Source organism: Pocillopora damicornis, chromosome 7 (genome assembly GCF_964200805.1).
Source record: "Pocillopora damicornis chromosome 7, jaPocDami1.2, whole genome shotgun sequence".
NCBI classification, from domain to species: domain Eukaryota; kingdom Metazoa; phylum Cnidaria; class Anthozoa; order Scleractinia; family Pocilloporidae; genus Pocillopora; species Pocillopora damicornis.
Window position 1 is genome coordinate 8968024 of NC_142676.1, and position 26545 is coordinate 8994568.

General features: G+C 39.9%; 1 protein-coding gene and 1 non-coding gene across 3 annotated transcripts in view; both read right to left on the minus strand.

Annotated features, from left to right (window-relative positions):
* The window catches only part of LOC113682668 (uncharacterized), a 44131-nt gene extending 17586 nt beyond the window's left edge, over nucleotides 1-26545 (minus strand). Inside the window, exons 1-39 of one of the 2 annotated variants that reach the window (XM_089212869.1) lie at nucleotides 26264-26545; nucleotides 23989-24285; nucleotides 23397-23560; nucleotides 22583-22770; nucleotides 21999-22319; nucleotides 21585-21713; nucleotides 20498-20776; nucleotides 19576-19956; nucleotides 18739-18879; nucleotides 18510-18617; nucleotides 17443-17562; nucleotides 16711-16818; nucleotides 15398-15523; nucleotides 14723-14851; nucleotides 14491-14610; nucleotides 13612-13737; nucleotides 12590-12721; nucleotides 12213-12323; nucleotides 11401-11526; nucleotides 10266-10385; nucleotides 9589-9714; nucleotides 9170-9292; nucleotides 8432-8551; nucleotides 8205-8330; nucleotides 7397-7522; nucleotides 7051-7173; nucleotides 6334-6450; nucleotides 5770-5892; nucleotides 5447-5569; nucleotides 4931-5053; nucleotides 3640-3762; nucleotides 3070-3192; nucleotides 2463-2585; nucleotides 2216-2341; nucleotides 1743-1862; nucleotides 1159-1281; nucleotides 793-918; nucleotides 583-702; nucleotides 13-129 (exon numbers count right to left, since the gene is read on the minus strand). In XM_089212869.1, the coding sequence (XP_089068995.1) occupies nucleotides 13-129; nucleotides 583-702; nucleotides 793-918; nucleotides 1159-1281; nucleotides 1743-1862; nucleotides 2216-2341; nucleotides 2463-2585; nucleotides 3070-3192; nucleotides 3640-3762; nucleotides 4931-5053; nucleotides 5447-5569; nucleotides 5770-5892; nucleotides 6334-6450; nucleotides 7051-7173; nucleotides 7397-7522; nucleotides 8205-8330; nucleotides 8432-8551; nucleotides 9170-9292; nucleotides 9589-9714; nucleotides 10266-10385; nucleotides 11401-11526; nucleotides 12213-12323; nucleotides 12590-12721; nucleotides 13612-13737; nucleotides 14491-14610; nucleotides 14723-14851; nucleotides 15398-15523; nucleotides 16711-16818; nucleotides 17443-17562; nucleotides 18510-18617; nucleotides 18739-18879; nucleotides 19576-19956; nucleotides 20498-20776; nucleotides 21585-21713; nucleotides 21999-22319; nucleotides 22583-22770; nucleotides 23397-23560; nucleotides 23989-24285; nucleotides 26264-26449 (5743 nt within the window). In that variant the 5' untranslated portion in view covers nucleotides 26450-26545. The remainder of the gene's footprint in view (nucleotides 1-12; nucleotides 130-582; nucleotides 703-792; nucleotides 919-1158; nucleotides 1282-1742; nucleotides 1863-2215; nucleotides 2342-2462; nucleotides 2586-3069; nucleotides 3193-3639; nucleotides 3763-4930; nucleotides 5054-5446; nucleotides 5570-5769; nucleotides 5893-6333; nucleotides 6451-7050; nucleotides 7174-7396; nucleotides 7523-8204; nucleotides 8331-8431; nucleotides 8552-9169; nucleotides 9293-9588; nucleotides 9715-10265; nucleotides 10386-11400; nucleotides 11527-12212; nucleotides 12324-12589; nucleotides 12722-13611; nucleotides 13738-14490; nucleotides 14611-14722; nucleotides 14852-15397; nucleotides 15524-16710; nucleotides 16819-17442; nucleotides 17563-18509; nucleotides 18618-18738; nucleotides 18880-19575; nucleotides 19957-20497; nucleotides 20777-21584; nucleotides 21714-21998; nucleotides 22320-22582; nucleotides 22771-23396; nucleotides 23561-23988; nucleotides 24286-26263) is intronic. The other variant, XM_089212870.1, reaches the window with a different exon arrangement.
* Nucleotides 7282-7368, minus strand: Trnay-gua (transfer RNA tyrosine (anticodon GUA)). The gene is given in 2 exon segments: nucleotides 7282-7317; nucleotides 7332-7368. It is a non-coding gene; the product is annotated as a tRNA-Tyr (tRNA).

Consider the following 26545-nt stretch of genomic DNA (forward strand, 5'->3'; position numbering starts at 1 on the left):
AAATGAACTCACCACCGCACGACGTTCCGGGACCCTGGTAACCACTGCTACACACGCAGCTCGGTCCTTGAATCAAGTTTTGACACGTGGCATTCGCATGACAGACCTCTCCTGCACAAGTGCCATCAGCTAAAATTGGTAGAGAACAATATAATTGAAATTGTGATAAGAATACATGAAAGTCATATATTTGTACTGCGGAAAATACATTTTAAGCAAATGAAGATCATCGCAGTATATACTCAACTTAAGCAGTTGAGAAATAAGGCCTAAAAAAAAAATTCAGGCCTGAACGGGAATCGAACCCATGACCTCTGCGATACCGGTGCAGCGCTCTAACCAACTGAGCTATCAAGCCAACTGGGAGCTGGTCAATTGTGAGTTCGTTATATACCCGTAGATGGGTAGTTAATTGAAATTATCTCTTGCAGCCTAGCTTTAAGTCTAGATAAGGGACTCGTTAAGGTGACAGGGGTAGAGAACAAATAGCTCAAGTGTTAAGAGTTGCGACTCTCAGTCAGTGCAATAAATTGCAACATCGAATCCAAGTGTTGCGTCACTACTAACTTTTTGACCACTTACATTCACATTCAAAGCCAGTTCCTTGGTAGCCGGGACTACAGCGGCAGGAATACGACCCAAGATTGTTGAGACAATCTGCATGCTGATGACAACTGTTATTTGTTCGACATTCGTCCACGTCTACGGAGAAATAGAGAGAGGCCTAAAGTTTTGCATAAATGGGCTTAAGCTGACCACTTAACTGTAACTCAAATTAAATCAGTCTCTTACCAATACATTTCCTTCCATCCCCTGCCCAACCATCGACGCAAACGCACTGCCGGGCGCGATTGCTAGCAGTTTTTGGAACGCATGCACCGTGTTGGTTACAAACCACACCATCACACGTACCGTCGGCTGAAAACAAAGGCAGAATGGATAAAACAAATAATGGTAAAAAAAATCATCATTTTTAGTTGGTTGAAAAACTACAGGGTCTGTGGGTGCACGGGTTTCAATAAAGGCGGTTACCGGCGGTTTACCGTATCCTATGAGACCTCTTGCCGCCGTCTGTTTACGGCTCTTTTTGAGGCTCAGCCGCCTATCGCACTTTCGGCAGCCGCTGTTGAAACCCCTGTCTATGACCCTTAGACTTACATTCGCACTGAGTCCCATTGCCAAGGTAACCAAACCGGCAGCGACATTGATAAGACCCCGGGCTGTTGTAACAATCAGCGTTCAGGTCACAGTTGGTTGCTGGTGATGAGCACTCGTCAATATCTGGCATGGACAAAGGTGAGACTATGATATAAGTTAAAGATATAACAGGTAAAGAAAAAACTACATTTAACAATTACTTCGCTACTTGCAAGAAAAAAAAGATAATGGGAAGAGAGGGTTTGTGGTCCATCTTACAATCCTGTTTTTCCGTAGTAACATCAATATAAAATAAAAATAGATAAATATATAAATTGGAACGTAATGTCTTACCGCTAACATAGTATCCGCCATTTTCCTTTCAGTGTATTCAAAATCAGTTATACAACGAAACCGTTTGATTCTCTCCATCATCGGACCGGGTCTTGGAAATAGACGCACGACGTGTTTTGCTTTTTGCGTTTTGCTTTTTGCGTTTGCGCATCTAAACTGGCAGGGTTTCGATTCGAGATGGAGATTTTATAGTTGCATATTCCTCGTGAAAACGTTTTTTCTTCAATGATACATTAGCTCTTTGAACTCACCCTCACATATAGTTCCGTTCCCTCTCCACCCTATTCTGCATATGCATTGACGTGGAAAATCAGAACTCTCCTTACAGTCAGCATTAGAATCGCAGTAGACTCCATCACACGAACCATCAGCTACAAGTGAAACGATGCAGTGAGGTAACACGAACTTGTTACCGATGATCGATGTTAATTCTTTCACATCTTCGGTTATTTCATAGAAAAAAATGTCAAGCTTTTCACGACAATGGAGGAAACGACCCCTTCGCTCGTTAATAAATATCCGACATCTTTCTTCATTTGACAAAGATGAACGGAATCTTTTGTTTTTCCTCCTTGTGTCCCTTTTTTTTTATGTACAAAACAGTTATCAGCTCCATTGCCACCAAGTTGTTTGACCCATATATCGATTGCAACTCAATTTACCGAAAAACAATTCACAGCTCCGACATTTCCGATAACTCCCCTCCCTCCCTTTTTCAACTTACATGTGCAGTTAACACCATCACCAAGGTAACCCGGCTTGCAATAGCATTCATAAGATCCTTCTGTATTAAAGCACTCTGCCTTTGAGTGACAGTCAGTGTCACTGGGTGACTGACATTCGTTGATGTCTGGTGTGAAAGAAAGATAGAGTTGCACAATAATGGCCCTTAAGCTTTGTAAATATTGCCAGAAAAGAGGTTCCTGATGAATGGCATGGGAAGAAATTTAAGGTAAAAAAAACCACCTTACCAGAACAACTAAACCCGTCTCCTTGCCAACCATCTCGGCACTTACATTGTCGTCGTGCCTCTGGAAACTTTCGAAAACAATCGGCGTTTGGATGGCAAACTCTACCTTCACATGTACCATCCGCTGAAGTAGAATAAAGACCACGTAAATATACTCCAACGATCAGTATTGGAAGGGCGACATAACCCTTTACACCCTGACATCAGTAAACATATTCTCCAGACTGTTCTCTATACATGTCTTATGGTGCTGACAAGGAGAATTTGTTTAACAATCCTGAGCTTCTATCGTTGGTGATCATTTCCTTTTTTCTTGTGACCTTTATGTGTGATTTGGGGGTGATATTGTAAGGAGAAATTAGATGCTAGTCACTCTTAGAGGCTAAAGGGTTAAGATGTATTCATTACCCATGATAAGATAACTCAGTAGGTAAATAGCCTAAGTGACTGATACATCACAGAGAATTCAGAGAAAAAAAATTATATCATTGCTTCAAGTCAGAATTAGCTTTTTTGGAATAAACTTTTAGGGTATATTTCTTTCAAGGCCAGTAGAGAATCAAATCTTTTCCCCGATCATTCATAAACGGGAAATTGTTTCAACTCACAAACGCAGCTGAAGCCATTTCCTTCGTAGCCAGGCCTGCACCGACACTCATAGGAGCCTTCGCTATTGAGGCACTCAGCATCTAGGTGGCACTTGTTCTTAAATGGCTGGCATTCGTTAACATCTGAATAGAAGGACAAAAAGCAAAATTAACACTCATCTGCTTGTCTGCTGGGGTAATTTTAGTACCTTCGCTAATTGGAAAAAATAAGAGATTTCTCGAGCTGATAGAGCGTGCCAATGATAAGTATTAAGTCACCACGAAATAGAATAAAAAATGTAATCAGTAGAGGGTAAAATGCAAGCTGAAAAGATACGTTTGCCTTATTGAAATGAAATCAATTGGGTTGTGAGTAGTAACGTATATTTTCGGTTTAGAAATATGGAGAGAAGGCCGCTGATATTTCACAGTGTAGCACCTTTGCTCAGTGTACGTTACTCGAATTAATACAAAAAAAGGCTCCCAGGATGAAACATCCATTACTTGAATACATCGTCCAAATACGCAAAACGAAACAAAAGCAAACAAAAAACATTCAAAACGAGGAGGCGACATACGTATTGAACTCACCGAAACAATTTCGCCCATCTCCTTCCCAGCCATCTTTACAAGTGCACTGTCCACGACCTTCGGGTGAGCTTCGGCGACATTCTGCATTTGAATCACAGAACACTCCTTCGCACGAACCATCCGCTAGGAGAGAAAATGATCGATCGATGACCCCAGTCGTTACAGTAAAGACAATAATTTTATCCAAACAAATCCTGCATCACAGGAGCTCTCTCCAATCAATGAAAGATTAACTTTACGGCGTTAATTCTCTTTACGTCTCTCTATTTGTATCGTGGCGGCCATCTTGGTCACTGTCACGCGATAGAGGTCTGGTGCGAGCTCTGCGAAAGTCTGGGGGCTAGAAATTTTAGATTGGAATTTTTCCACCAATTTTGACATTTTTCGACAGTTCCAGGTTTCCGCGCCTCTCGTGCCACATCGCACAAGCGTAACCGAGTTCAGAATACCTACCACAATAAAGGGTGACACTTTTGAACTAAATGACTGTAAATGTGTAAAAATTATAAATGTGAACGGCGAATTAAGAAATGAATATGAAAGCAATCTTCGCAGTCATAGACACTACTTGAGCAGAAGTAAATACGATGCCTGTAGAAATATTCAGATCCGTAAGAGATTTGAACCCATGAGCTCTGCGATACCGGTGCAGTGCTCTGGTCATCATTTTGCATTGGTGCGTAACGTATTTAACACACTTTAGGACTGGTAACTTAATCCTCTATTAATAGGTATACAGAAATATTTACGAGAAGTGAGATCTCCCTATTTTGTATACCAGGAAAATTTACCTATTGTTTTTCAGTGTTAATGGCTAAGTGTAAAGTAAATATTAGGCTGTGTACATAACTGAATGCAAGGAAGTCTTCGAAGAGTTGGTTACCTCTCTTAATAGTTTAACCCTCTAACTCCCATGAGTGACCAAGACAGAATTTCTCCTTACAACATCAAAACAAAATCAAGCCGACAAGTGAATATCACTTCGGCGATCATTAGTCGATCCAGTCCCAAATTCTCCCAACTAACATCACAGAAACTGTATGGCAGATAGTGAGGAGAATTACTGATGAGAGTTTGGGAGTTAGAGGGTTAACTCGCAAATGTGAATACTATTCGACCACTCAGGACTTTCATTAGTACTTCATTATCCGGCAAACAGGTGTCGAACATACAAAAATTTATCAGTTAAAAGGCGTCCTTGAGATATAGGTATTTTTTTTATATTTTTATGACATTACAAACTTTTTATAGCGAAGGCATAAACCACGTAATGGGATTAAAGAAGACTCACAAACGCAGTCGAAGCCATCGCCTTGGTATCCAGGCCTACAGTTACATCGATAAGAACCATCGGTGTTCAAACACTCTGCTTCTGAGCTGCAGTTGTTTTTAAACGACTGGCACTCATCAATATCTAAACACCAAGACATAAAGGTAATAAGTATACACAATACACAAGTGGATAGTGCTTTTCGTGAGCGCTGATCGGCTAGTTCAAAAGTGAAAAGCAAGTGCTAATCATCTTTCCACTTCGGTGAATTATTTATCATGCTGACATACGTGTTCCTTGAATTGAAATGCGCAAAAGAAGTTATTTAGCGATGACTTACTATGTGCGTAATGGATGCATTCAAAGAAACGAAACAATAAGAATCAATTCAAAAATTGTTTTAGTCAGCCGCACCGAAACTGTCTGAGAAAGAGTAGGAGGATAAGAAACGTTTTGCGAACCATTTTAAGAGGAAAGCCATCTTATAAATCAGTTTAAGTTTAGTAATTGTAGGATGATTTTCGAACCAAAACCTACCAGAGCAAGCCCGTCCGTCACCTTGCCAGCCGTCTTTACAAACGCACTGTCGGCGTCGCTCCGGAAGCTCTCGGATGCATTCAGCGTTGGAGTCACAAGTTACACCTTCGCAAGTACCATCAGCTGTAACAATTTGAAATATCATCACAAAAAGCTTGATAGACATGATGGTATTCGCTAGTTTTGTTTATCACATAGATTACTGTTGGAACTCAAAAGATTTTAACTCGTTAACGTCTTTGCCGACGTGTTAAGATAACAACTTTGGAAACAGTTAATTCCCAAAAATGTGGAGTGGAAAGTGGCGACACAAAACAACTTACAAAGACATTTAACACCATCGCCTCGGTAACCAGGTCTGCACCGGCACGAAAACGATCCCTCGGTGTTAATGCAGTCAGCGTCCAGGTGGCAGTTGTTCTTAAAAGGCTCGCACTCATTAACATCTAAACAATGAAAAGAACAATTTCTCATTGTTAACGTCCGAGCAGTCCTAAAAATTGGAGCGTTAGCCATTACTCATTCAAAGATGATCAGTCCGCCGCCTTTTTACTCAAAACTGAGCAGCCACTTTGAATGCAGTATCGGATCTAGAGGGGTCAAGACCAGTTTATCAGCTGGCCCCCTCGTTATAAGCACTACGGCATGAGCGTTTTTTCGCTTGCAGCCAATTATGAGGCCAGCCTTGAGAAACGCTAGCCGGTGAGAGGTCTGTAGGGGGGTCTAGCACCTCGTTATAGGTACCAGACACCCGGTAAACCTCTTCCCGACTTGTTTGAAATCCTCCCGCGGACGGAGAGACACGCGTCCTACAGCGCTCATAACGAGCACCTGCTTGTAAGTAAGGTCCGAACCAACTGATTGAATTTCTCAACAAGAATACTCACCGAAGCAACTAGTTCCATCTCCTGTCCAGCCATTTTTGCAAACGCACTGTCGACGACCTTCATCAAAGACACAGTTCGCGTTCACGTCACAACGTGTTCCGCCGCACGTATCATCCACTGAAGATTCAAGGGAACTAAGACGGTCAAGAGCAATACAACGATTTTCCACTGAGGTGGTATTTTAAGTTCAAACTTTCTAATGCGAGCACGATCAATCTTGAATTTTGAAAAGCATTTTGCTTCTGAGATCTTATTAACTCCTTTGTAGCCGTCGTTTATGAAGTCACGCAAAATTCCCCTTTCCTCACCACATCCCCCTTTACAAGTGTTGCATAATATTACAAAGAACGAGCCCAGCTGCGAGGGAGACTTGGGGTCTAAGGACTACTTCAGTCGATGTGACCACCAAAACGTCTCATGCAAGTTAGTCCTACGAAGTTGGTACTGTAAAGAGATGACTTAACTCCGTAACTCCCAAATGTGATTAAAATTTAACTTCTCCCTAGTATAACTGATAAGTTAAAAGTTGTTATCTTGATCTAATTCAAATTTCTTGTAACTAATTTACGTGGACATGTGTGGAAGCAAGACAGGAGAATTAACAATCAGATCTTCGGAGCTAAAGGGTTAACTATTCTCGAACAACGACTCTTGGAGATTTACTGCAGTACAGCACAAGAAATAATGAATCGATTTTCATGTTCTATGTTCACTTACGAGTACAGTTGAATCCGTCTCCAAGGTAACCATTCTTACACTGGCAGTTAAAGGAACCCTCAGTGTTGGTGCAGTTGGCATTCGAGTCGCATTTGTTGACCAAACTTCTGCATTCGTCTTCATCTAATAAGTATGAAAATAAAAATAATGTAAACAAAATAGACACAATTCGGTCAAACTGAGTCAAACTATATAAGGAAAAAACAACAACGAGAAGTTGAATAAAAGTAGTCCTTCGAGCCGGATTCGAACCAGCGACCTAAGGATATCAAGCATTACCTCTACAGTCCTCCGCTCTACCAACTGAGCTATCGAAGGAACAATCGATTCTCATAAAAGTCCTTACCGTAGCAAGTTCTCCCATCTCCTTTCCATCCTTCCTTACAAACACACTGCTGGCGTCCGCCTAGGACAAACTGGACGCACTCGGCGTTCTTATCGCACTTAACCCCTTCACATCTGTCCTGATCCGCTGAATAAGAACAAATGAACATAAACAAAGCTTGGTAAATGATGTTGGAAATGGCTGATAAGTAATCAGAGAAGATTAATTCTCGTGTTCGTTTGATACTGACGCGGCTTAAACCGACACGAACTGAAGAAAGGCGGAACTGTAGTATCGTACTTAACAAGGAGAAAGAAATGCTAAAATGACAAAATAATGGCAAATTGACGTGGAATATGCAAATATATTTCAAACGTTAACAATCACTTAGTTCATGGATTTGTCGCCATGCAGAGCTGTTTAGGGATACAGTTTTGCCAATCAAAGGGTCTTTGAGACTGCGGGTGATAACGGCTTCGTGACGGCAAAGGTTACGAAACAAAACACTATTGTTTCTTAATTGTCAAAATTGTTGAGAGAGTATCGCGATAGCCTACGTGTGGCCGTACCCTCCCCCCTCCCCCCCAAGGAGAAACAGAAGGGGGGGGGGGGAAGTAGGGCTACACGTAGGCTAGTATCACTTAGGGTTAGAATTCTTGGATCCTACAGTGAAAAAGAAAATTAAAGTCGCGGAAATAGAAGATACTAATACTTAATGACACTGAAATGAAGGTCGAAAAAAGAGGATGATTATGGAAAAATAACGAAAAGTAAATTGACGGAGTTTTATAACTTCGCTGAAAGCTTCTACATTCCTTTTAATACTCACAGACGCAGCTGTAGCGGCCGTCTCCCTGGAAACCAGGCCTGCAACGGCACAGGTATGAACCTTCAGTGTTGACGCACTCGCCATTTCTATGACAACTGTTCAAGAAAGGCCGACATTCGTCTATGTCTGTAAATAAAGGGACAATTGATTTGTAGATTAATGATCTACTCCAAATTTAATCAAATATATATGTATGCATAAAAAAGCGATATAAAAGACTTACATACCAAAACACGTTTGACCATTCCCAGTCCACCCCTGCAAACAGATGCATTGCGGCTGTTCGTCCGGAGTACTTTGGGTGCAATTAGCGTTGGTATCGCAGGATACTCCGTTACAACCTAAGTCTGAAGTGAAAGGGAAAAAGGAGGAAAATAAAACCACAAGTCGAATAAGCACTGAGATTGCATTTGTGCCTGGGCTAATCAATATTGATTTCAATCCTTTACACTAATATATCAATATGTTCTCTATGCATTTCCTATGGTGTTGACAACGAGAAAATTGTGTAAGAATCGTGGGCTCCTTGAGCGGGTGTTCATTTCCTGTATTCTTGTAACCTTTACAGTTGACTTCAGTGGTGATAATGTATGGTGGAATTAGATGCTAGTCGCTCTTAGGAGTTGATGGGTTAAGTATACATTTTACATCTGAAAGCCAAATAAGAAAAATTCTCACGAGGGCAGAACGCAAATAAAAAAGAAAGGAATATTGAAAAGCATTTTATATACCACAAGCTATTTTCCCTTCCTTTTGGTTTTAAACCATTATGTTCCATTAAATTTATTGTAATCATTTATCTATTTTCATCTTGTTAAGACTTGCCCATTGATAATTGAAAAAACAGTAAAGTTTCCCGGTAGATATGTATCTCCTTGAAAGAAAAATTGTCTGAAAGTGTCACTATCAATCTTATAAATCGGTAACATTAAGGAAGGAAAGCAAAATCATGATGTCAAATTCACCTTGGCAGTGTGTTCCATTGCCTTGCCAACCGTCTTGGCACACACACGATCCACGTTGCTCAGGAGAAGCTTTAAAGCAAGTGGCGTTAGCATGACATTGAACACCATCACAGGTACCATCAGCTGAGTAATAAAAAAAGACCCTTGTCTCAGTAACCATACGGGAAATCCCGGTTTAAAGATAATACCCCACTGTTCCCCCCATCCCCCCTCCTCTAGATCGCAATTGATGACTCTCAAGAAATTTTCGATTCTTGGAAAAACATCAATTTTCACTTTGTAAGGAAAAAAGTATTCTTTCAACATGCTGTAAAATGGTACAGGCAAGCATTCGGCGCTATTGTATGGAATAATGGTCCACTTGAGAAATTTGACCGATACATGTCCTATTAGTCCTTGGGCAGGTCACATTCACCTACATATACAACTGAAGCCATCTCCTTCGTAGCCTGGTTTGCAACGACAGTCGTAAGATCCCACGGTGTTAATGCAATCAGCTCGTAATGGATGGCACAAATTCTTGAAGGGTTGACATTCATCAACATCTGGAAAAAAGCAAAACAGTTATTCTAAGGAATTGTAATTAAAAACCGTGACCTGACCTCGAGAAGCAGAACTATTCGTACGAAGCTGTCAGCTTCTATAAATTCCATTACATACGCTTTGTCGCGAATGATTATAAACGAAAACATGCCAATCTGTGACAGAAATATCGTAAGCCGTGACCTCTCACAAACTGGTTTGGAGCTTCAACCGAAAACCCAAAAGGAGCTTAACGTCAATTGCTCGTAGGTATGAAAAGAGAATAAGGTGGTGATTTGAAACTAATAATAAACATGTTTTTTTAATTTCGTTTGTCCTGTTTTGTTCTTCATTTTCTTTGTTTTAGTTTTTGTTTAATTGTTTTTTTTTGTTTCGATTTGTTTTTATTGTTCTTTTTTTATTTTTGTCCTTAATTTGTGTTTAGTTCATTGATTTTGTCTTGATCAGCGTGAAACTTTCGATAAAACCTTTATTCTCTTCAGTCAACTTTACCCTCGGTCAGCATAAATGATGTTGTATATCTTCATATAGCTGCAACTAATATATGTCTTACCTGAGCATGTCTGCCCGTCACCAGTCCAACCTTCAACGCATTCACAGTTCGGTGGACCATCTAAGGGCTGTACACATTGAGCATGCGCATCACACACGACGCCATTACAGCTACCCTCAGCTGAAAGGTAAGTAAAGCAGAAATAACCTTTACCACCACTACAATCTGATTTTGAATAATTCTCCCAACCACCTGCCTTACATTTTCTTATGAATTTGGTCAGAGAATCTAGCTTCAAAGATAGCATTCCAGTATATTCTGTTCTCACTAAATTTAATTTAGATTTAAATTTTTGCACAGGTAATCAGGTTTGATTTTATGTTAATTACTACCAAGCAGAATTTGTTTCACAATTAAGAATTTCTTTGGTTGATGATTATTTCCTTTATTCTTGTGACCTACGTGTGTGATTCAGGGGAGATATTGCAAGGAAAAATTAGATGTTAGTCACTCTTAGGGTGAAAGTGTTAAAAGAGGCACCGTGGACGTTATTCTCTAAATCTACAATTTGGTGGAGCTCCTAAAAGCAGGTGGATATGAGACACTGGCCATTTGACCCCTGAGAGTGACTAATTTCTGCATACAATATCACCCCTGAAACACACTTTATGCTCACGAGAATGAAGGAAATAACCACAAGCTAACGAAGTTCTCGATTATTTAAACATTTTTCTTCGACAGCACTCGAAGAAACGTAAAGAGAAGACTTCGGAGAAAATGCATACTGACTTTAGAGAGGAAAAGGTTGGCTGTCAAGATGACCCAAAAATGATTTCTTTACTTTGAAATCCTGCTCTTTGAGGGATCTTAGCTTCCAAACATTTTGGTTTGTTTTATTGATATCAGTATGAAATAAAGCCTAATTATTTACTAACTGGTTGTACATGTGATAAAAGCAACCCTTGACTGTGCCTAGGGTTTGCGTATCCGTGTCAATAATATTATTGTTGGTTAAATATTGTATCATGTTATTCAAATCTATTTCAGCATTTGAGTTTTGATGCTGTTTAAAATGCATTTGAATGTAACACCGTGTTAAATTCAAATTTATTATACACTGATATAATTCAGTAGGGACGTGGCCAGCGGTCTCCACAAAAGGAATAGTTCAGGGATATTTCAATCGTAGACCTACCTCTTTCACAACGCAGTCCATCGCCCACAAATCCTGATTTGCACTCACACTCGAAAGAACCATCTGTGTTGATGCAATCTGCATTCAAGTCGCACGGACTTCGAGTATCATTGCATTCATTTTCATCTAAAACATTAAAAAATGCAGATACTATGATTTAGTTGTAATATTTTTCATTAGAGAGTACTTTGAACATTCCAATGCTTTAATAAACATGTGCTCTCTTAAATTGAAGGTAAAAAGATTTTGGAGAAAAAAATAAACGGGATAACGAAGCTAATCGACTTCCAGAGCAACACTTTGTCCTTTTTTTTTTTTTAACTGAATCAAGGCTAACCTAGAGCTTGGGTGGTAACAGCGACTTATTACGTGGAATCGAGACCTCTTTTCTCTTACATAAGCCCATGATTAATTTGTAGTTTCTAAGAGGTAGGGGGGAGTTCCCTTTGCAAGTTCTTCCTCTTTCTCCCTGCATGTGTTCCTACTCCCTCAGAAATGCGTTACATGTGCAATCACTCTATTGTACTGTTCTGTTCCCCATAAAGCGCATTCGTTAAATCATAAACGATCATCGTTCAATCTCTACACATCAAAAATACCCCACTAAATTTAGCCAAGACATCAAGTCCTTCAACACCCTTAGCCGTGAGTACAACCCCCCCCACCTGCCCCCCCCCCCCTTCAGATAGAAAACATGTTTCTCGTGGTCTAAAACATATTTATTAAAACAATTGTGTAACTCATCATTTTACTCCTCTACTTCACTTACAGAGTTTCAAATTGAGTTTTCTTTGTCGCAAGGAATAACTTACCCTCGCAAATAATTCCGTTGCCCTGGAAACCAGGTTTGCAAAGGCATCCACCACGAATAGGATCACATTCAGCATCCGGATGGCACTTAGCACCCATGCATGAGTCATCAGCTAAAAACAACGTATACAATGAGTGGCTGGCGAATTGCGTGGTCCTATCCTATTAGAGTGGGACCTCTATTTGTGGGTCATCCCTGGAAATAGCAAAAGTATCCCCTGAAGCCCAAAAAGACAAGATTTCCATTTTGTGAAGTTCACGATGTCGTAGATTTTCTCACGCAGCGAACGCTATCTATCTAGGAAGGCCTATTTGGAATGATACCCACATGTACAGGCTGCACTCACTCTGTCAAGAATATTTTCTTGCTACAACTTACAGACACACTTGCGGTTGACTTCCATGTATCCTTTCCTGCACAGGCATTCAAAGCTTCCCAAGGTGTTTCTGCATTCGGTTTTGTTGTCCGGACAAATGTCCTCTCTTAACAATACAACGCATTCGTTTAAGTCTAAAATAAAAACAAGCGGTCAAAGTCAAATCAATATTATCCTTCCTATTTCACGTATGAGTTCGTTAAACACCTCTCTCTGGAATATGAGAGATTTGGGTGAAAGCCCAATCTTTGTTTTCAGCTTTAATTTTAATACTTTCTTTAACTGCAGAATAACAATCGAGATCTATTCGATCGCGTCACTCATCCTCAGGCCAACTTTGAATAATCTACACTTCCATTCGCTCTGACGAAGGGCTAACGCTCGAAACGTCAGATTTAAAACTCTTTCCAAAGACCTTTTTACGTTATCGACTCATTTGATCGTGCTAAATTACCCTGTTGTACTATCCCACCAACGCAGCACCACAGTTTCTTTAGAGAGTTTCCCCCCTTTATTCATACGAATACTTTACGTTACTTTTAACCATGCTAAATATAATCTACTTTTGAAAAAAGTGGAGATGGTGATAGTAAATAGAGTTAGAGATAAGATAAAGATAACTACAAAGATAGAGGAGCCAAGCTTGTCAAGGTACAGGGGAGATGGGCAAGGTAAGACATTAGTAATGATCATGATCAGCTCCATTGTTCACCGTGTAGTTTAAATACACTTTAAGGGATGCAAGTGTTGAGAATTAGTAGAATCAATAAACAAGTAAGAGCCAACAGAGAGTTCCCTGAACATCAGTCGAAGAAATGGACATCCTGGAGGTAAGATCTCGGATTAAATATTGGTAATGTCAGATGAGGAGCAGGCAAAATTAATGACACTGATGACTTAGTACTCTAGCTCTACTCACAAAAATTATTATGGACATGCATACCATGACATTAATTGCAAGTACATCAATGAAGGGTTGAATCGGCGAATCACATAAAATAGTAGTAAAAACTGCCATTGTTACCTTCACAGTTCAATCCGTTTCCAGTGAAGCCGAGCCGACACTGACATTCCCTTTTACCTGTGTTAGGATTTTCTTCACACGAGGCAAATACGTGACATTTGCTGCGATCACAGCCACCGTCGGAGTCTATTGAACAAAAAAAGAACATAAGACATATCGGCCCAAGTAAAATAAGATCTGTGAGGAGGAGGGGAAGGGGGGGGGGGAGGATTACAAAAGAAAATTTACGTTTTTGTTTGTTTGTTTGTTTGTTTTTTTAACTAAGTTTTCAGTTACGAAAAAAGCGGAACCCAACATAATAAATAAATCGATTTATACAAAACAACGGCAGTGAACAACAACAAATCATGCAGACACCAGCTAGAATTATCGGTGTAAAGGGAAAAGACTCCCTTTGTAATTTGTATCCATTGCTAGCGCTGTTATCATCCTCACTATTTTGATCATGAAAAGTGACCGAGACCCATATGTGGGCTTATTCCTTATGGAGATCCGTCTTAAGTCTCCTCAAGGTTAGTAGTATTTTTCCTTGAAGACATCCCAAGACGTGCACCATGAGTCGCAAAACTTACTTCAGAGTGATTCCACCAGTATTTAATTAAGTGTTGGAAGCAATCCAGGATCGGATTGGAGAGAAACGTGCACCACTTTTTCAACCAAATAAATTTTAAAAATAAAAAAAATAAGAAATTGTGACTTGGTCACTCGCGTTTCCCGGCGCTTAATGCAGATTACTGCTTTGTTCTCTGAGTCTAATTCCCCTTATAACATTTCCTTTCCTCTGTTTGGTCGTGTTGATTAATTTCGACAAAAGACTTGGCAGAGTCGATCTTCCTTCTATATCCTTTTTACAACGTATTAAGCGAGAAGCTTGCATACCTTTAGTGCACTCTTTCCCGTTTCCTGAATATCCCTCTTTACATTTGCACGTGTAAGAGCCTTCATTGTTGGTGCAGTCAGCAAACGGATCGCAAACGTTATCGAAACATTCATTAATATCTAAAAGAAACATAAAGGCGTCATCGACATGAAGGGCATTTATTTTTTGTGATTATAACTTTGGCTCAGTTAAGTTTTAAAGCAGAAAGATTTGAGAGAAATGCATTCTCACCAGTGCACGTGACACCATCTCCTTCGTAACCATTGTTACAGACGCATCTTTGGTTTAACTTGCTTTGAAAAGCTAGGCACCGAGCTTGCGGATGACATTTTTGACCACTGCAAAGTAAGCCCGACTCATCTGACGAACATAAAGGTGACACCATTTACTCCCCAAAATTTAAGAGAGTAATAGTGAAAGAGTTATATCTATAGCTAGTGGCCGTATTCCAAGTATTCCAAACTGTGAAACACCTTCATCAGCTATTATGCACAATGTACGGTCAAATTTGAAAGTTGTTACTCCGTACGTCTGCTACACAACAATCTGGAGATAACGTAAAAGTGTGACAGGAACTAAGAAACGCTAATTTGTTACTTATTACAGAATTAAATACCAATGAAAATAATTATGATAATAATTACAATATTTCTAGCATCGATTATGAATAAAATTAGCTGATATGAGGCGGTCCTTTGACTCGTCGAATTTTTAGGCAAACTCGCTGAGCATCGCGCTCGAAGTTGCGTTTGTGGTGGGGATCCTTCTGCGATAGAGGTACAAGCTACCAACATCCGAAATTCATGATGCGGGCACAGTTCTAGATGGTCTGACCTTGTTATCCTGACTGACCAGATCTTGAAAGTTTCATAGTGACGCTTTGGAATTTGCCTAATGGTCACTTACCCTTAACGCATATAATTCCATCCCCGCGGAAACCTTCCTTACATCGGCAGTAATAAGAGCCCACGGTGTTGGAGCAGTCAGCGTAATTGTGGCACTTCCTCGGACGTTCTTTACATTCATTGACATCTGTACATGGCATAGATAAAGGACTGTATGAATCAATTTAAAACAACGAAAAAGATAAAGTTGAATTTAACCTTGTGCTTAATTTTCAAGGAAAATTTTCATTTCGACAGTGACTGCAGAAACTGTTGTTGATCTTCTGGTAGACTGGAGAATTACCTGTCCCAAAAGCTTGAGAAGACCAACATTGTTTGTACTTGTCATGAAATGCGATAGAAATTTTGCAGGGGAATTAACCATTGGTTTGAATTGGCTCAATGGTGACAGGAACATGTGTTCGCTACGGGATAGTTTTGGTTTCGTGACAAATGGGCCACAATGAATGGGAAACGGACCTGAACATAATTGAAAGCAAAATCAAAGAGTTAGCCGTGTCTGGACTTCTCGAATTTCCTTAATTCGGTGGCAGCACAGAAACAGGCCAGAAGAAAAGGTTCTTTTAATATCAAGCAGAGGATAAAAAAGGTTTTTCCATCCATCTGAACAAATCACTGTTCATAATACCACATATGCGACACGATCTGTACAGAGTTGAAATTGTAATTTGTTATCTAACATCAGGCTTTATGTTAGGAAACAGCCGCTTATAAGTTTTAATCACAGATAAAACAAGTTTCAACAGCTTGATGTAAGGGATCGATTACTCAGTGAAACAAACCAGGCCAAAGAGCGGTTCTCCTACAGCCAGATTGTCTTTATCTTACAAGATAAGAATATTCGATTGAAGAACCTTCTTTATCGCTTCAGATAAGTTCGAAGTAGTAATTATTATCTCGTCAGCGTCAAGGGTATAAGAAGCCCCCTCCAGCCGTGGAATGACATGCACAGAAGCTGAATTTCTCTTGAAAATGTAAATATTTTCCACAATTAGAAGTAAGGGGGAATGGATGATCATTTCCACCAGGTTAATCGTTTGTTCGTTCGCTTAGAAGAGAGCAGAAATCGAGATGAGGTCAAGCACTTGATTTCGTGCCATGAGAATCTCTTGTGAGACATTAGCGCTAATAAACCACCAACAGTCAAACACTGAGAAATGAAGTAAAACAGGATATGTCAGGGTTGGTTGACCCGACGCATTTTCCCAAAAATGACATCGCCGGAGCCACATCTGCGAAGCTTCTTTCAAAATTAATAACAAAGAGATATCCTCTCTCTTTAAAGATTCGCCATAGCCTTGAGGTATTTCTTACCATCACATTTTTGTCCGTCTCCCTGAAAACCTCGGTTACAGGAACAGTTTCCTATGGAATCGCAAGAAGCATTGGCCCCACAGGTAACCCTTTCACATTTATCACGAGCTGAAAACATTAAAAATGATGGGAAAATTGTTAAATCAAGGCTCATTCTTTTGGAAAATTAGTAAAATATTAAATCTTTTCTGTATGCCGGTATTTGTTAAGCAGTACTCAGATTAAAACTACTCAAGTCAATATTATAAGCTGGGTCACATTAACTCACTCTAAGTTGTGGTGTGTGAGGTCGCTTACCACCAAGGCAAACGAACACCAAAAGATAAGCTTAGTTAAGGAAGATGGATGGGAAAGACAGAGCCTATTAACACACTTTGCAAATGGGAAAAATTGACTGAAAATTTCCGTTAAACTTTTCGAGACGCCCAAACTGTTCCATCGCTCATTTGACCCTTCAATCCGTAAGAGTGACTTTTACCTTTAAATTACACATAAAGGTCACAAGAGTAAAGAAAATGTTAATCAGCTAAAGAGGCCATTTATTGTTAAACAAATTCCCTTTTTCAGCATCTTAGGAAATGTATAGAGTACGGTATGGAGAATATGAATGCTGATGTTAGGGTGTAAAGGTTTAAAAAAACTTCCGGAGGGAACGAAAACAAACAAAAGAAAGTCAACAACTAAACAAGATATGTAGTGTTTTACTAAGAAAGGTGATGTTAGGTCACTTACGGGAGCAGCTCTCTCCATCGCCGTCGTATCCTGAATTACAGACACATTTCCTCGAGTTGTCCTCGGTATACAGGCACTGAGCATTCGAACTGCATGTCACTCCCTCACACGTACCATCAGCTACAAATAGAGCAAACGAGTAAGAAAATATGGATATCATTCATTGCCGTAAGAAGCCAGCCTAGAAGTTTTATGAGCTTTCGTCGAAAGAGAAAAGCAGTCAGCTTTGGATTTAAATTTTAAAATCAGAGCCAGTTTCAAGTTCGTTTTTATGCGCATAGCACGGGAGAGAGTGTGGAGCATGCCTCTTTGAAACGCCGACTTTATTTTAGACGAAACCAAGCGTTTGTAATTTTTATCCTGTATTAGGAACCAGTTAGTCTCTGGGGAGGTCAAAGGAGTTTGGTTGTGTCACGATTAAAATGACCTGATCACATATGAAGCTCTTTGATAATCTTATGAACTCTTTCCCCCCCCCCCTCCCCCTCACATCCCCAACCTCATTGTCAGTTAATTGACAGCCAATTTTCTATGGTCTCCTTTATACTCTGTTGGTTAAGATTGATCCTCCCTCCGTTCCCCCTGATGTCAATGTGATCCCAAAAAATCCCCCGACTCTCCCCCTCCTCAGCCGATGAACGATGACTGGTCCCTTAGTTCCCCAGAAAAGCATCGAAGAAAGTCTCGTTTCCAATTTGAGGGGAAAATGGGTTAGCCTTGATATAATCATAGGAGTCAATGAATGGAAGAATCATGGAAAAAAAGAAGGAAACGTTTGTGTTTGTGTAACAGATTAAGAGCTGCCTTGGATTGTGACAAGAAATTCAAGGGCAACGAGACTTCTTAAACAACAAAGCTATCCAATTAATTCGAAGTGAACTAGTTAAGTGAGAACACTTTGAGACTACAGGTAGTCCCTCCTTTTCGGAGGATCTGTTGCTTGGGTCAAAAAGGAGGGAAAAAATTTAATGTTAACGGAACTCTGGGAGTAAGGTGGCCAGAGTTCTACGCGGTACGCGACGAACGTATCTGAATAGCAGGGACTGCTCGTAACCTGAAACACTTACGTTCACAAGTAAGCCCGTCTCCCTGGAATCCTGGATTACAATCGCATAGCCAACCAGCTACGTCCTTGACGCACTTCGCCTCTGGATGACACTTAGGACACTGAAATTCTTTTACGATAAATAAATTCAAAATCTTAGAAAGAAATCAGGGGATAATGACAGGGATGCAAAAAAATACGAGAAAATCCTGACGAAAGTAACTATACATCACAGTATGATCGTCACTAACCTTCGCATTTGACACCGTCACCTTGGTAACCATCGTTACAACGACACTTCTCCACACCATTATCACTCACACATTTTGCTTTTGAGTGACAGGTCTCCTTTTGGGGCCCACACAGATCACCTTTCCCTTGTTGGCTTTGAGCTGTGAAGAAAACAAAAAGAATACCAGCTTTAGACCCCTAAGAGTGACTAACATTTAATTTATTTGTAAAATATTACCCCTGAATCACACATATAGGTTCCGAGAATAAAAGAAATGATCGCCAATAAAGTCTCCTTGTCAGGGCCTTAAGAAATGTATCGAGAACAGTAAGGAGAATGTACACACTAATGTTAGGGTGTAAAGAGTTTGTTTCATCTACTGCAGAAGACCAATGGCAATTGGCGAGATAAGACAACATGTGACATTTAGTTATGAAGGAAGTTGTGTGAATAAAAATGCTCTGATTGTTGTTCGTGAGGATATCTAACAAAGCTTTGGACGGAAACTCAACGCTCGAAGAATAATTGTCATCTGTTTTTGACCGTAACACTTTTGGCACCAAACTGTCCAATTTATTCACCATCAATTAATCGAAAAGTAATTGGACCCTACGTTCCCATGTTCAACTTTTTTCAAAATTGCCATTATGCAACCATACATCATGATATGGTTGCCAGAAATAAAGATTCAGACGTCTTTTCATAAAAGAAAATGATGCAGCATCGATCGTATTGCATACAAATGGTTATCCCGCATTAACTTAAGACAATAAACGATGAATGATAAACATCGTCGCGGTTTGTCAAATGGCCACCGAACGCGGTTCATGAGAGTTCCTTTGACTTGTGAACTTACTGTCTGGCAAAGATGCGTCGACGATATTAGAAAGGATGGCCACAGAAGAATACTTTTGCTTGGAGTCATATTTGTTCAGCAACACTCGAGACTCCACATCAAAGCTGTAGAAGCCATGATCGCATCCTCTTAGCTCATCGTACTCGATAGTCTGCGAGACCGAGAAGCCATTAATTTCATCTCCAACTCGAAACGCAGCAGATCCTTCGGATTCCACTTTTCCTCGGTCCTCACGTCGATACACTACTTTGAAAGGTTCCATTCTGACTACAGCGTAAGGGTCGATGCTTGGGATTGTTCCGTTTATCGTAGTCTCCAAGGTATTAAGACGACCACTGGGACTTTTACCCATGAACTTCTGAGAAATGCGTATTTCTTCACCTTTAATAGAGAAAAGCTAGTTTATTTCTTCCTTCGTTCGTTCTCTCATCCATATCTATAAAATTATGTATTCAGCTTTACCCAACTCGCCGCTGATTCGAGACGACCTCTTATTGCTTTACTGACTTATTCTAGTGATCAATGCATGACTTATCCTCAGGGTCGTGATACAAAGTTTGGCAGGATGGAAATGGAAAGAAAGAAAAGAGTGAAATGGACTTTACTGTTTGGATACCCTTCTGGCTTGCACAGCCGGTGGTTTTGCGCTCTCAGAAAAATAAATCAAGGCGAAGTTGCGAAAATGAGCAGGGGAGCTGAGGTGGATTTTCCGTACTCATATGATTCATTTCGCTGATTCGTCGCTCAAATCTCGTAAAAAACTTCAGGATATACAGGCTTACATAATGTCTGTTTCTCCCCACGACCTAATAGAGAGATGTATCGCAATTCATGACGATAATTAGCCCTTCGGTCTCAGAAGACTAAAGTTTAAAGCGGCCTCTTTCAGGCAAACGTACAAGAATCTTTAAGGCAAACATACCAGAGTCAAAAGTAACAACTACATTCCTTTTAATCTTGGTTCCAACGACGCCGAATCCATTAGGGACCCCCTTCGCTTTCTTCACACCATAAATCCAACCAACAGCATCAATTAACGGAGTAATGATCTTCAACAAGTGCGCTAAAGCAAGCGGTGGGTTTCGCATCACTGCGTACACACGACCATCTCTACTGATAGCAATAACATCTAGGATGAGGTCACTGACTTCTATACCATTCACACTCCCATAAAACTTCCCAGTTAAACGAACTGTAGTGCCTGGGGAAGTAATATGCAAGAAATCTCAACTCAGTTGAAATTATTCACTTTTGAAGGTTAGTCTCTTCTCTAGTTTTATGGTAGGTTTTGTAAGTGTAATTTGTTTTCATTAGTTTCATTTTGATATTTAATACTTCCAGATAAACCCAAGTGTGAGGTCAATTGAGTACCAGAAACAATACCAGGAATGCGTGTACTTTGCTTTGCTCTGTTCCTAGTAAACGTACTACCTCATCAACCGATCAGATCGGAAACTACAACCACTTGCCACATGAGCACTCGCGTTTTCCCACGCTTCAGACAGTTTGTTGTTTTACTGTGGCTCCACGCAGAACCTTTTCTACGCTGGTAGTACTCGTTAAAATGATGCTTTTTCTTGACCCTCTGTAGAGAATTTCTCTCCTTTTTATTCGTTGAGTGACAGTTGGGGAGGAGGGCAGGGATTCGAGAGACATTATATGGCAAAGGGAGTACGTTTCTGAAGAAACTGTGATGTTGCGTCGGTGGTTTGAGGGAGGGGGGGAGGGGGGGAGGGGGGGGGAAAGAATTCCAAGATAATTTGGTTATAACAGCTCAGTTGATATTATAAGTTGGCCACTGGAAAGAGCTTCTAAAATTGACTTTTCGAGCGTTGGCCCTTCGTCAGAGCGAATCATTACATAGTGTTCTGTACGTAGAATATTATATCTAGTATTCGTCTTATAGGAGAGCAGATACGTAGGGGAAAACGAAGTGCGGAAGGAAAAATGAAATTATAGACATTTTTCTCATTGGTTGGTTTTATGAATCATTGTTTCTGTTATATTACCTTCTCTCACACAGTCAACGCCATTTCCAAAATACCCATCGTTGCACTGGCAACAGAAACCTGGCGCGATATTTGTACATGTAGCATTTGGATGGCATCGGGCTACACCGTCTTCGCATTCATCGATATCTTTAAGAAACAAACGCGAAATATATCCATAACTGACTTATTATAATAGATAACTAAGCAGCTTCAAACTAATGCAATAAAAACACATATACTGACGTAACATGATTAAAGAGGGTAAGTTTCTAAAGAAAATATGGTGCTACGTCAGTGGGAGAGTATAGCAGGTAATTTAGTGTTAGCAACTGAGTTGAAAACGTAAATTGGCCACCGTAAAGAGTAAAAAGACTGACGTTTCGAGCGATTGCATGATGTAACAGCTAAATACTAGACATATTGCGCGTTCACCTGTTATTCCCTCGGAATTCTCATCAGCAGACAAGATGGAACTACCAACAGCGTAAAACAGCGAAACCGCATTCTTTCCACCACAGAAATCCTCCTCATTGAAAACACATCGTACGTTGCAAGACGAGGTTGGCAATTTCTGCAGCACCAAAAACTCTTTATCGCCCATGCAGGCACACTCGTCGCCGTTATGGAGCGCCGCATACTTTTGGTTTCTCTGGTGGCAGAGAATCATGCATGACCGAATACCCACTCCCCGCCATATTTGACTCGCGTTTCGGGAAGAAAGATACCCATGTATTTTGTAACATCCTTGGAAATCTGAAAGTAGGAAGGATTTACAAAGTTATCCAGAAATGTTAATAAAGAAAATAGCACTTAAAAAGAAAAAGAAAAGAAAAGAGATTTACATACTTCAGAGATCAAGCATCTCTTTTAGCAAAGAACAAAATTTACAGCACAGCTAAGATTAAGAAGGAGATCCTTCTCTGTTTTTAAGATTTGAAAATCGATTTCCTGTACTGCTACAGTTAAAACTGGTAAGATGTTTGCTCATATCTAAGATGTCTGTACTTGATACTTACACTGGTCAGGTATGAAAAAGCGCGATATTTCCGAGTTTCTATGAACGTAACTATCCCCTGATTCCACATTCAAGGTTCCCATGTTTTTCCAACCAATTTTGAATATCCATTGTCCTGTATGCTGTACATTGGACTTTTCAGACAAGAATTTGACTTCTTTGGTTCCTGAACCGGGCAATAGGTATGTCCTAACAAATATAAGTAGAAGATACATGGACAAGTATAGAAAATAAGGCAGAAACAATTATTTAAAAGATTCGGCCTCCTCTTTCTCTTGAGAGTTACGAACAACAGTCAGATCGAATTTCCATTACAGCCATCGTTTGAACCCAGGACTTAGAAATGATCTTAAAGTCTGATCGTAAGGATATATACATGAATGCATACATACCTACCTACCTACCTACATACACACATACATATACATACATACATACAACTTTATGATAAATTCTGGATAAAAGTTTTTCTAGAATTTATAGACAGTAGTGTAGCTTTGTAGCTAATATCTCCAGCAGCGGTACTGACAAAGGCCAGTGATAAACTGGTTGTCAGGGGAGTGTTTAACGTCATTTCATGGAAACTGATTGGGCAATTTAAATCGATTTGTTGGATTCAAGATTCCAAAAGTGTTATTAACGATTGGTTGGTTTTTTTTTCGGTTTCTGTACAACGTGGTGTTGCTTCTTCAGTTTCTTTGGTTCCCATAATTTCAATACTCAGATACAATCTCAAGCTAAATCAATGGTTTAGAAGTAAATCCAAATTTCCAGCTGTTAGCAATGACTGATAATTTTTTGCGTTTTGTCTGTACCTCAGGTGGTCCCCCGCGCTGAAGCCAACCTGTGCATCAAAATATCTTTTGCCCTGATATCGTACATGATAGCCCTTAATCCACTGTAAGCCATCGTCTTTGTAGTTAAACACACTGAACGTATTTATCTCGTCCGTTATTAGAACAACTTGAAAAGTGTTCGTCTGAAAAATTAGAGGGCAATACCAAGTGTTAACCCTGAAACCTTAAGAGTGACCGGCATCTTATTTCTCCATGCGGCACCATCCTTGAATTAAATAAAAAGGTCATGAGAATAAAGGAAATGATCACCAATTCAAGAAGTTCCTGATTGTCAAACAAATTCTCCTTCTCAGTATCATAGGAAAATGTAAGGAAAAGAGTGAGGAGAATATAAATCTATCAGGGTGGATGTTAGAATGTGAAGGGTTAAGAAAATAAACAAAGAAGCAAACACGGCTTAGTTTGGCTTCTTAAAAGGAATTTTTTTTTTCAGTTTGCGCCCGACTTGTTTTTTCTTTAACCAAATCGCTCTAATCCTTAATACAGACTGCTGGCAAATCTTCGTAGACCTAGCTTTGGAATCAACAAATTATCATAAAGCTGCTTTTACCTGGTTGGGAAGTTTTCCATGTGCGTGACGGTGTACAACATCTTTCCATGTAGATATAACGACACCTTTAGCTATGAATTCCTTCTCCTTGATAAAAGTAGATCGAACATGGTCTGTTGCCTTTTTTAAAATAGTTTCATTCCTAGTCTCTCTCAAAAACACTGCACTGGACTTTGCTAGAGCCACAGGTGCATAGAACACTGCAATGGATGGCGCAGAAGGCGGAAATGGGTATCTCCTGTGTCGTTCCTCGGGGAAAGTGTGTTTTCCCAGGGTGATAACTCCATCGGTGTATACCTGATGAAATGGATACACAGTGACCTGAGTTATCTTAAACCCCTTAACTCCTACAGGTGACTTATTCAACGCGCCAGGGTTTTCTCCTATCAGTAGTTAAACATTATCAAGTAGATGAGCGGCGGAAAGAAATTTAAGGGTGTTCTTTGGCGCGCAAAGAAAGTCCTGACCGATAGTCCGGGCTCGTTGATTTTCCAATCGGCTGATGGATTTGATTTTATTCATCACTTATCCTAAGGGTATGTTACAATTTCTCAGTCTTTTGTCTGCAGATGAGGAAAGGGCAGTAGAAAGAACTTTTGGGCGAGTAGAAAATTGTACCTACTCGCACGAGGGTAAAGCTGAAAAATCAGTTTTCTTGCCAAATTATTTTACTTACTCTAAAGGAAAGATGTCAGAGCTAGACGTGGAAGTCCTTAATCGAATTTTGGCGGTAGAGAATAAAGAATAATAGAACTGGGAGAGGTAAAGGTAATTATATGTAGCTTATACCATTACGGTGCGCTAACTAGATTGAGCTTTTGACAGCTACTCAGTGGCTTACTTAGAATTAGGAAATAATTAGCTTTAATTTGAATACATTCATCTAAAACATTTTTAACTCGCTCAGCTTGTTCTAAAGGATGCGTGGATTGTGAAAGAGAAACAATGCTACAATTTATAAATTTTGTTGAATGTAAAGCATTTAGGAGTCAAGTACTTTTAAAGGAAGCAAGATAAGCATTTGTGCTGTGCGTGACCGGTTGTAAATCGTTTGCATATTTCGCAAGGATAAAGCAACATTATTTTCACCTCAGAGGGCCTTTCAATAGTCTTTATAGCCGAGAGAAAAAGCGAGAAAATACGTATTTTGCTGATGTACTCTACTCTCTTAAAAATAAACTGTGCCATTCTCTTGATGTGATCAGCTTAATGAGCATAATAATCATCTTTCCTTTCAACCGATCACCGTTAACGAGAATCAGAAATAAAAACATTAAAGCCGACCACACGTTGTAATTTTCAAAAGGTCATAGGCACTTTAAAAATAATTTTTAAAAATCTCTATGATAAATAGTTTTGTGGTCTCCCGTTGAGTATGAGCTCACTGTGATTGGAAATTCGTGGGAATTTTTTTCTGCGAAAACTGCCCACCCACGAACATCGCAAAGGAAAACCTCATTTTATTCGGTTATTTGTCTTAAAGGAAAGGCCTCCCGCGATTCGGACAGATAAACAGTTTACTTTTCTGATAACACGGTCCGCAATTGTCAAATCTTCGCCATTGTGGAATTTACACAAAGATGTCTTCATGTTCCATCAACGTGTAAACGTCTGGTTGTCGGAATGCAATTGAATCACCGTAAATGATTAAATTTTGACAAAGTTAATTCAACTATGAATAAACCGCTAAGTAGTTTCGAAATTTTTTCCTGGTAGCCTGATTAACGTTCCAAACAAAGTGTTAAAAATCTTCAAGAATCCTCGTGAAATACTCAACTTGGTACACTTATTCAAATTTTTCTCTCTCTTTTTTTTTTTCTTGCAGGAAAACAAATGGCCCTATGGAATTTGCCAAAAGGTCTTGCGATAGGATCAACCATCATGTTTGATTTCCTCTCGAAACAATTGACGGCTTGTCAAAGGCAAGGAGCTATCTTTAACACAAAACAGCTCTTTACGAATCATTAGCGCAAAGCGAATTACAGTATTCCCCTATTATCAGATTTATTAGAGCTGTAACCAGCTTTCTCGCCTCCTAGAAGAATTAAAACATAAACTATGAGACTATTGGCATCGGGTTTAGCCGTCTTGAGATATGCAAATGATTTACAAGGGGGCAATTTAGAAAGGTCCGCAAAATACATTATGAGGGTGTTGCTGAAATACCTCGCGCAGGATTCCACAACATGAAATGTCTTGGAAGTTGGCATAAATCGTAAGATACTCAGCAAATTACCAAAATAAGTCCCAGTAAATTGTGTCTGATTTGACTTACCTGTAGATCGTTGTAGTCGTGGTTGTAAAACGAGTAGGTAGAGTGGAGGTTAAACACATTACCTAACACATGCTTTTTGTCTGGAATCTGAACATCCCCGGTTCCTTCGCCAAAAGGGAAGAAATCCTTGAGAGGTACACTGCTCGCGCAGGCGAGAATATGCAAAAGGAGGCCGACTGAAAGCATGGCAATGAATTGTACGATTCGCTTCTACTCTGAGGTCAAACTAGGAGCGCGTCGAACATCCGAAAAGCGCGCGAGGCAATTGTGTAAATGGACACT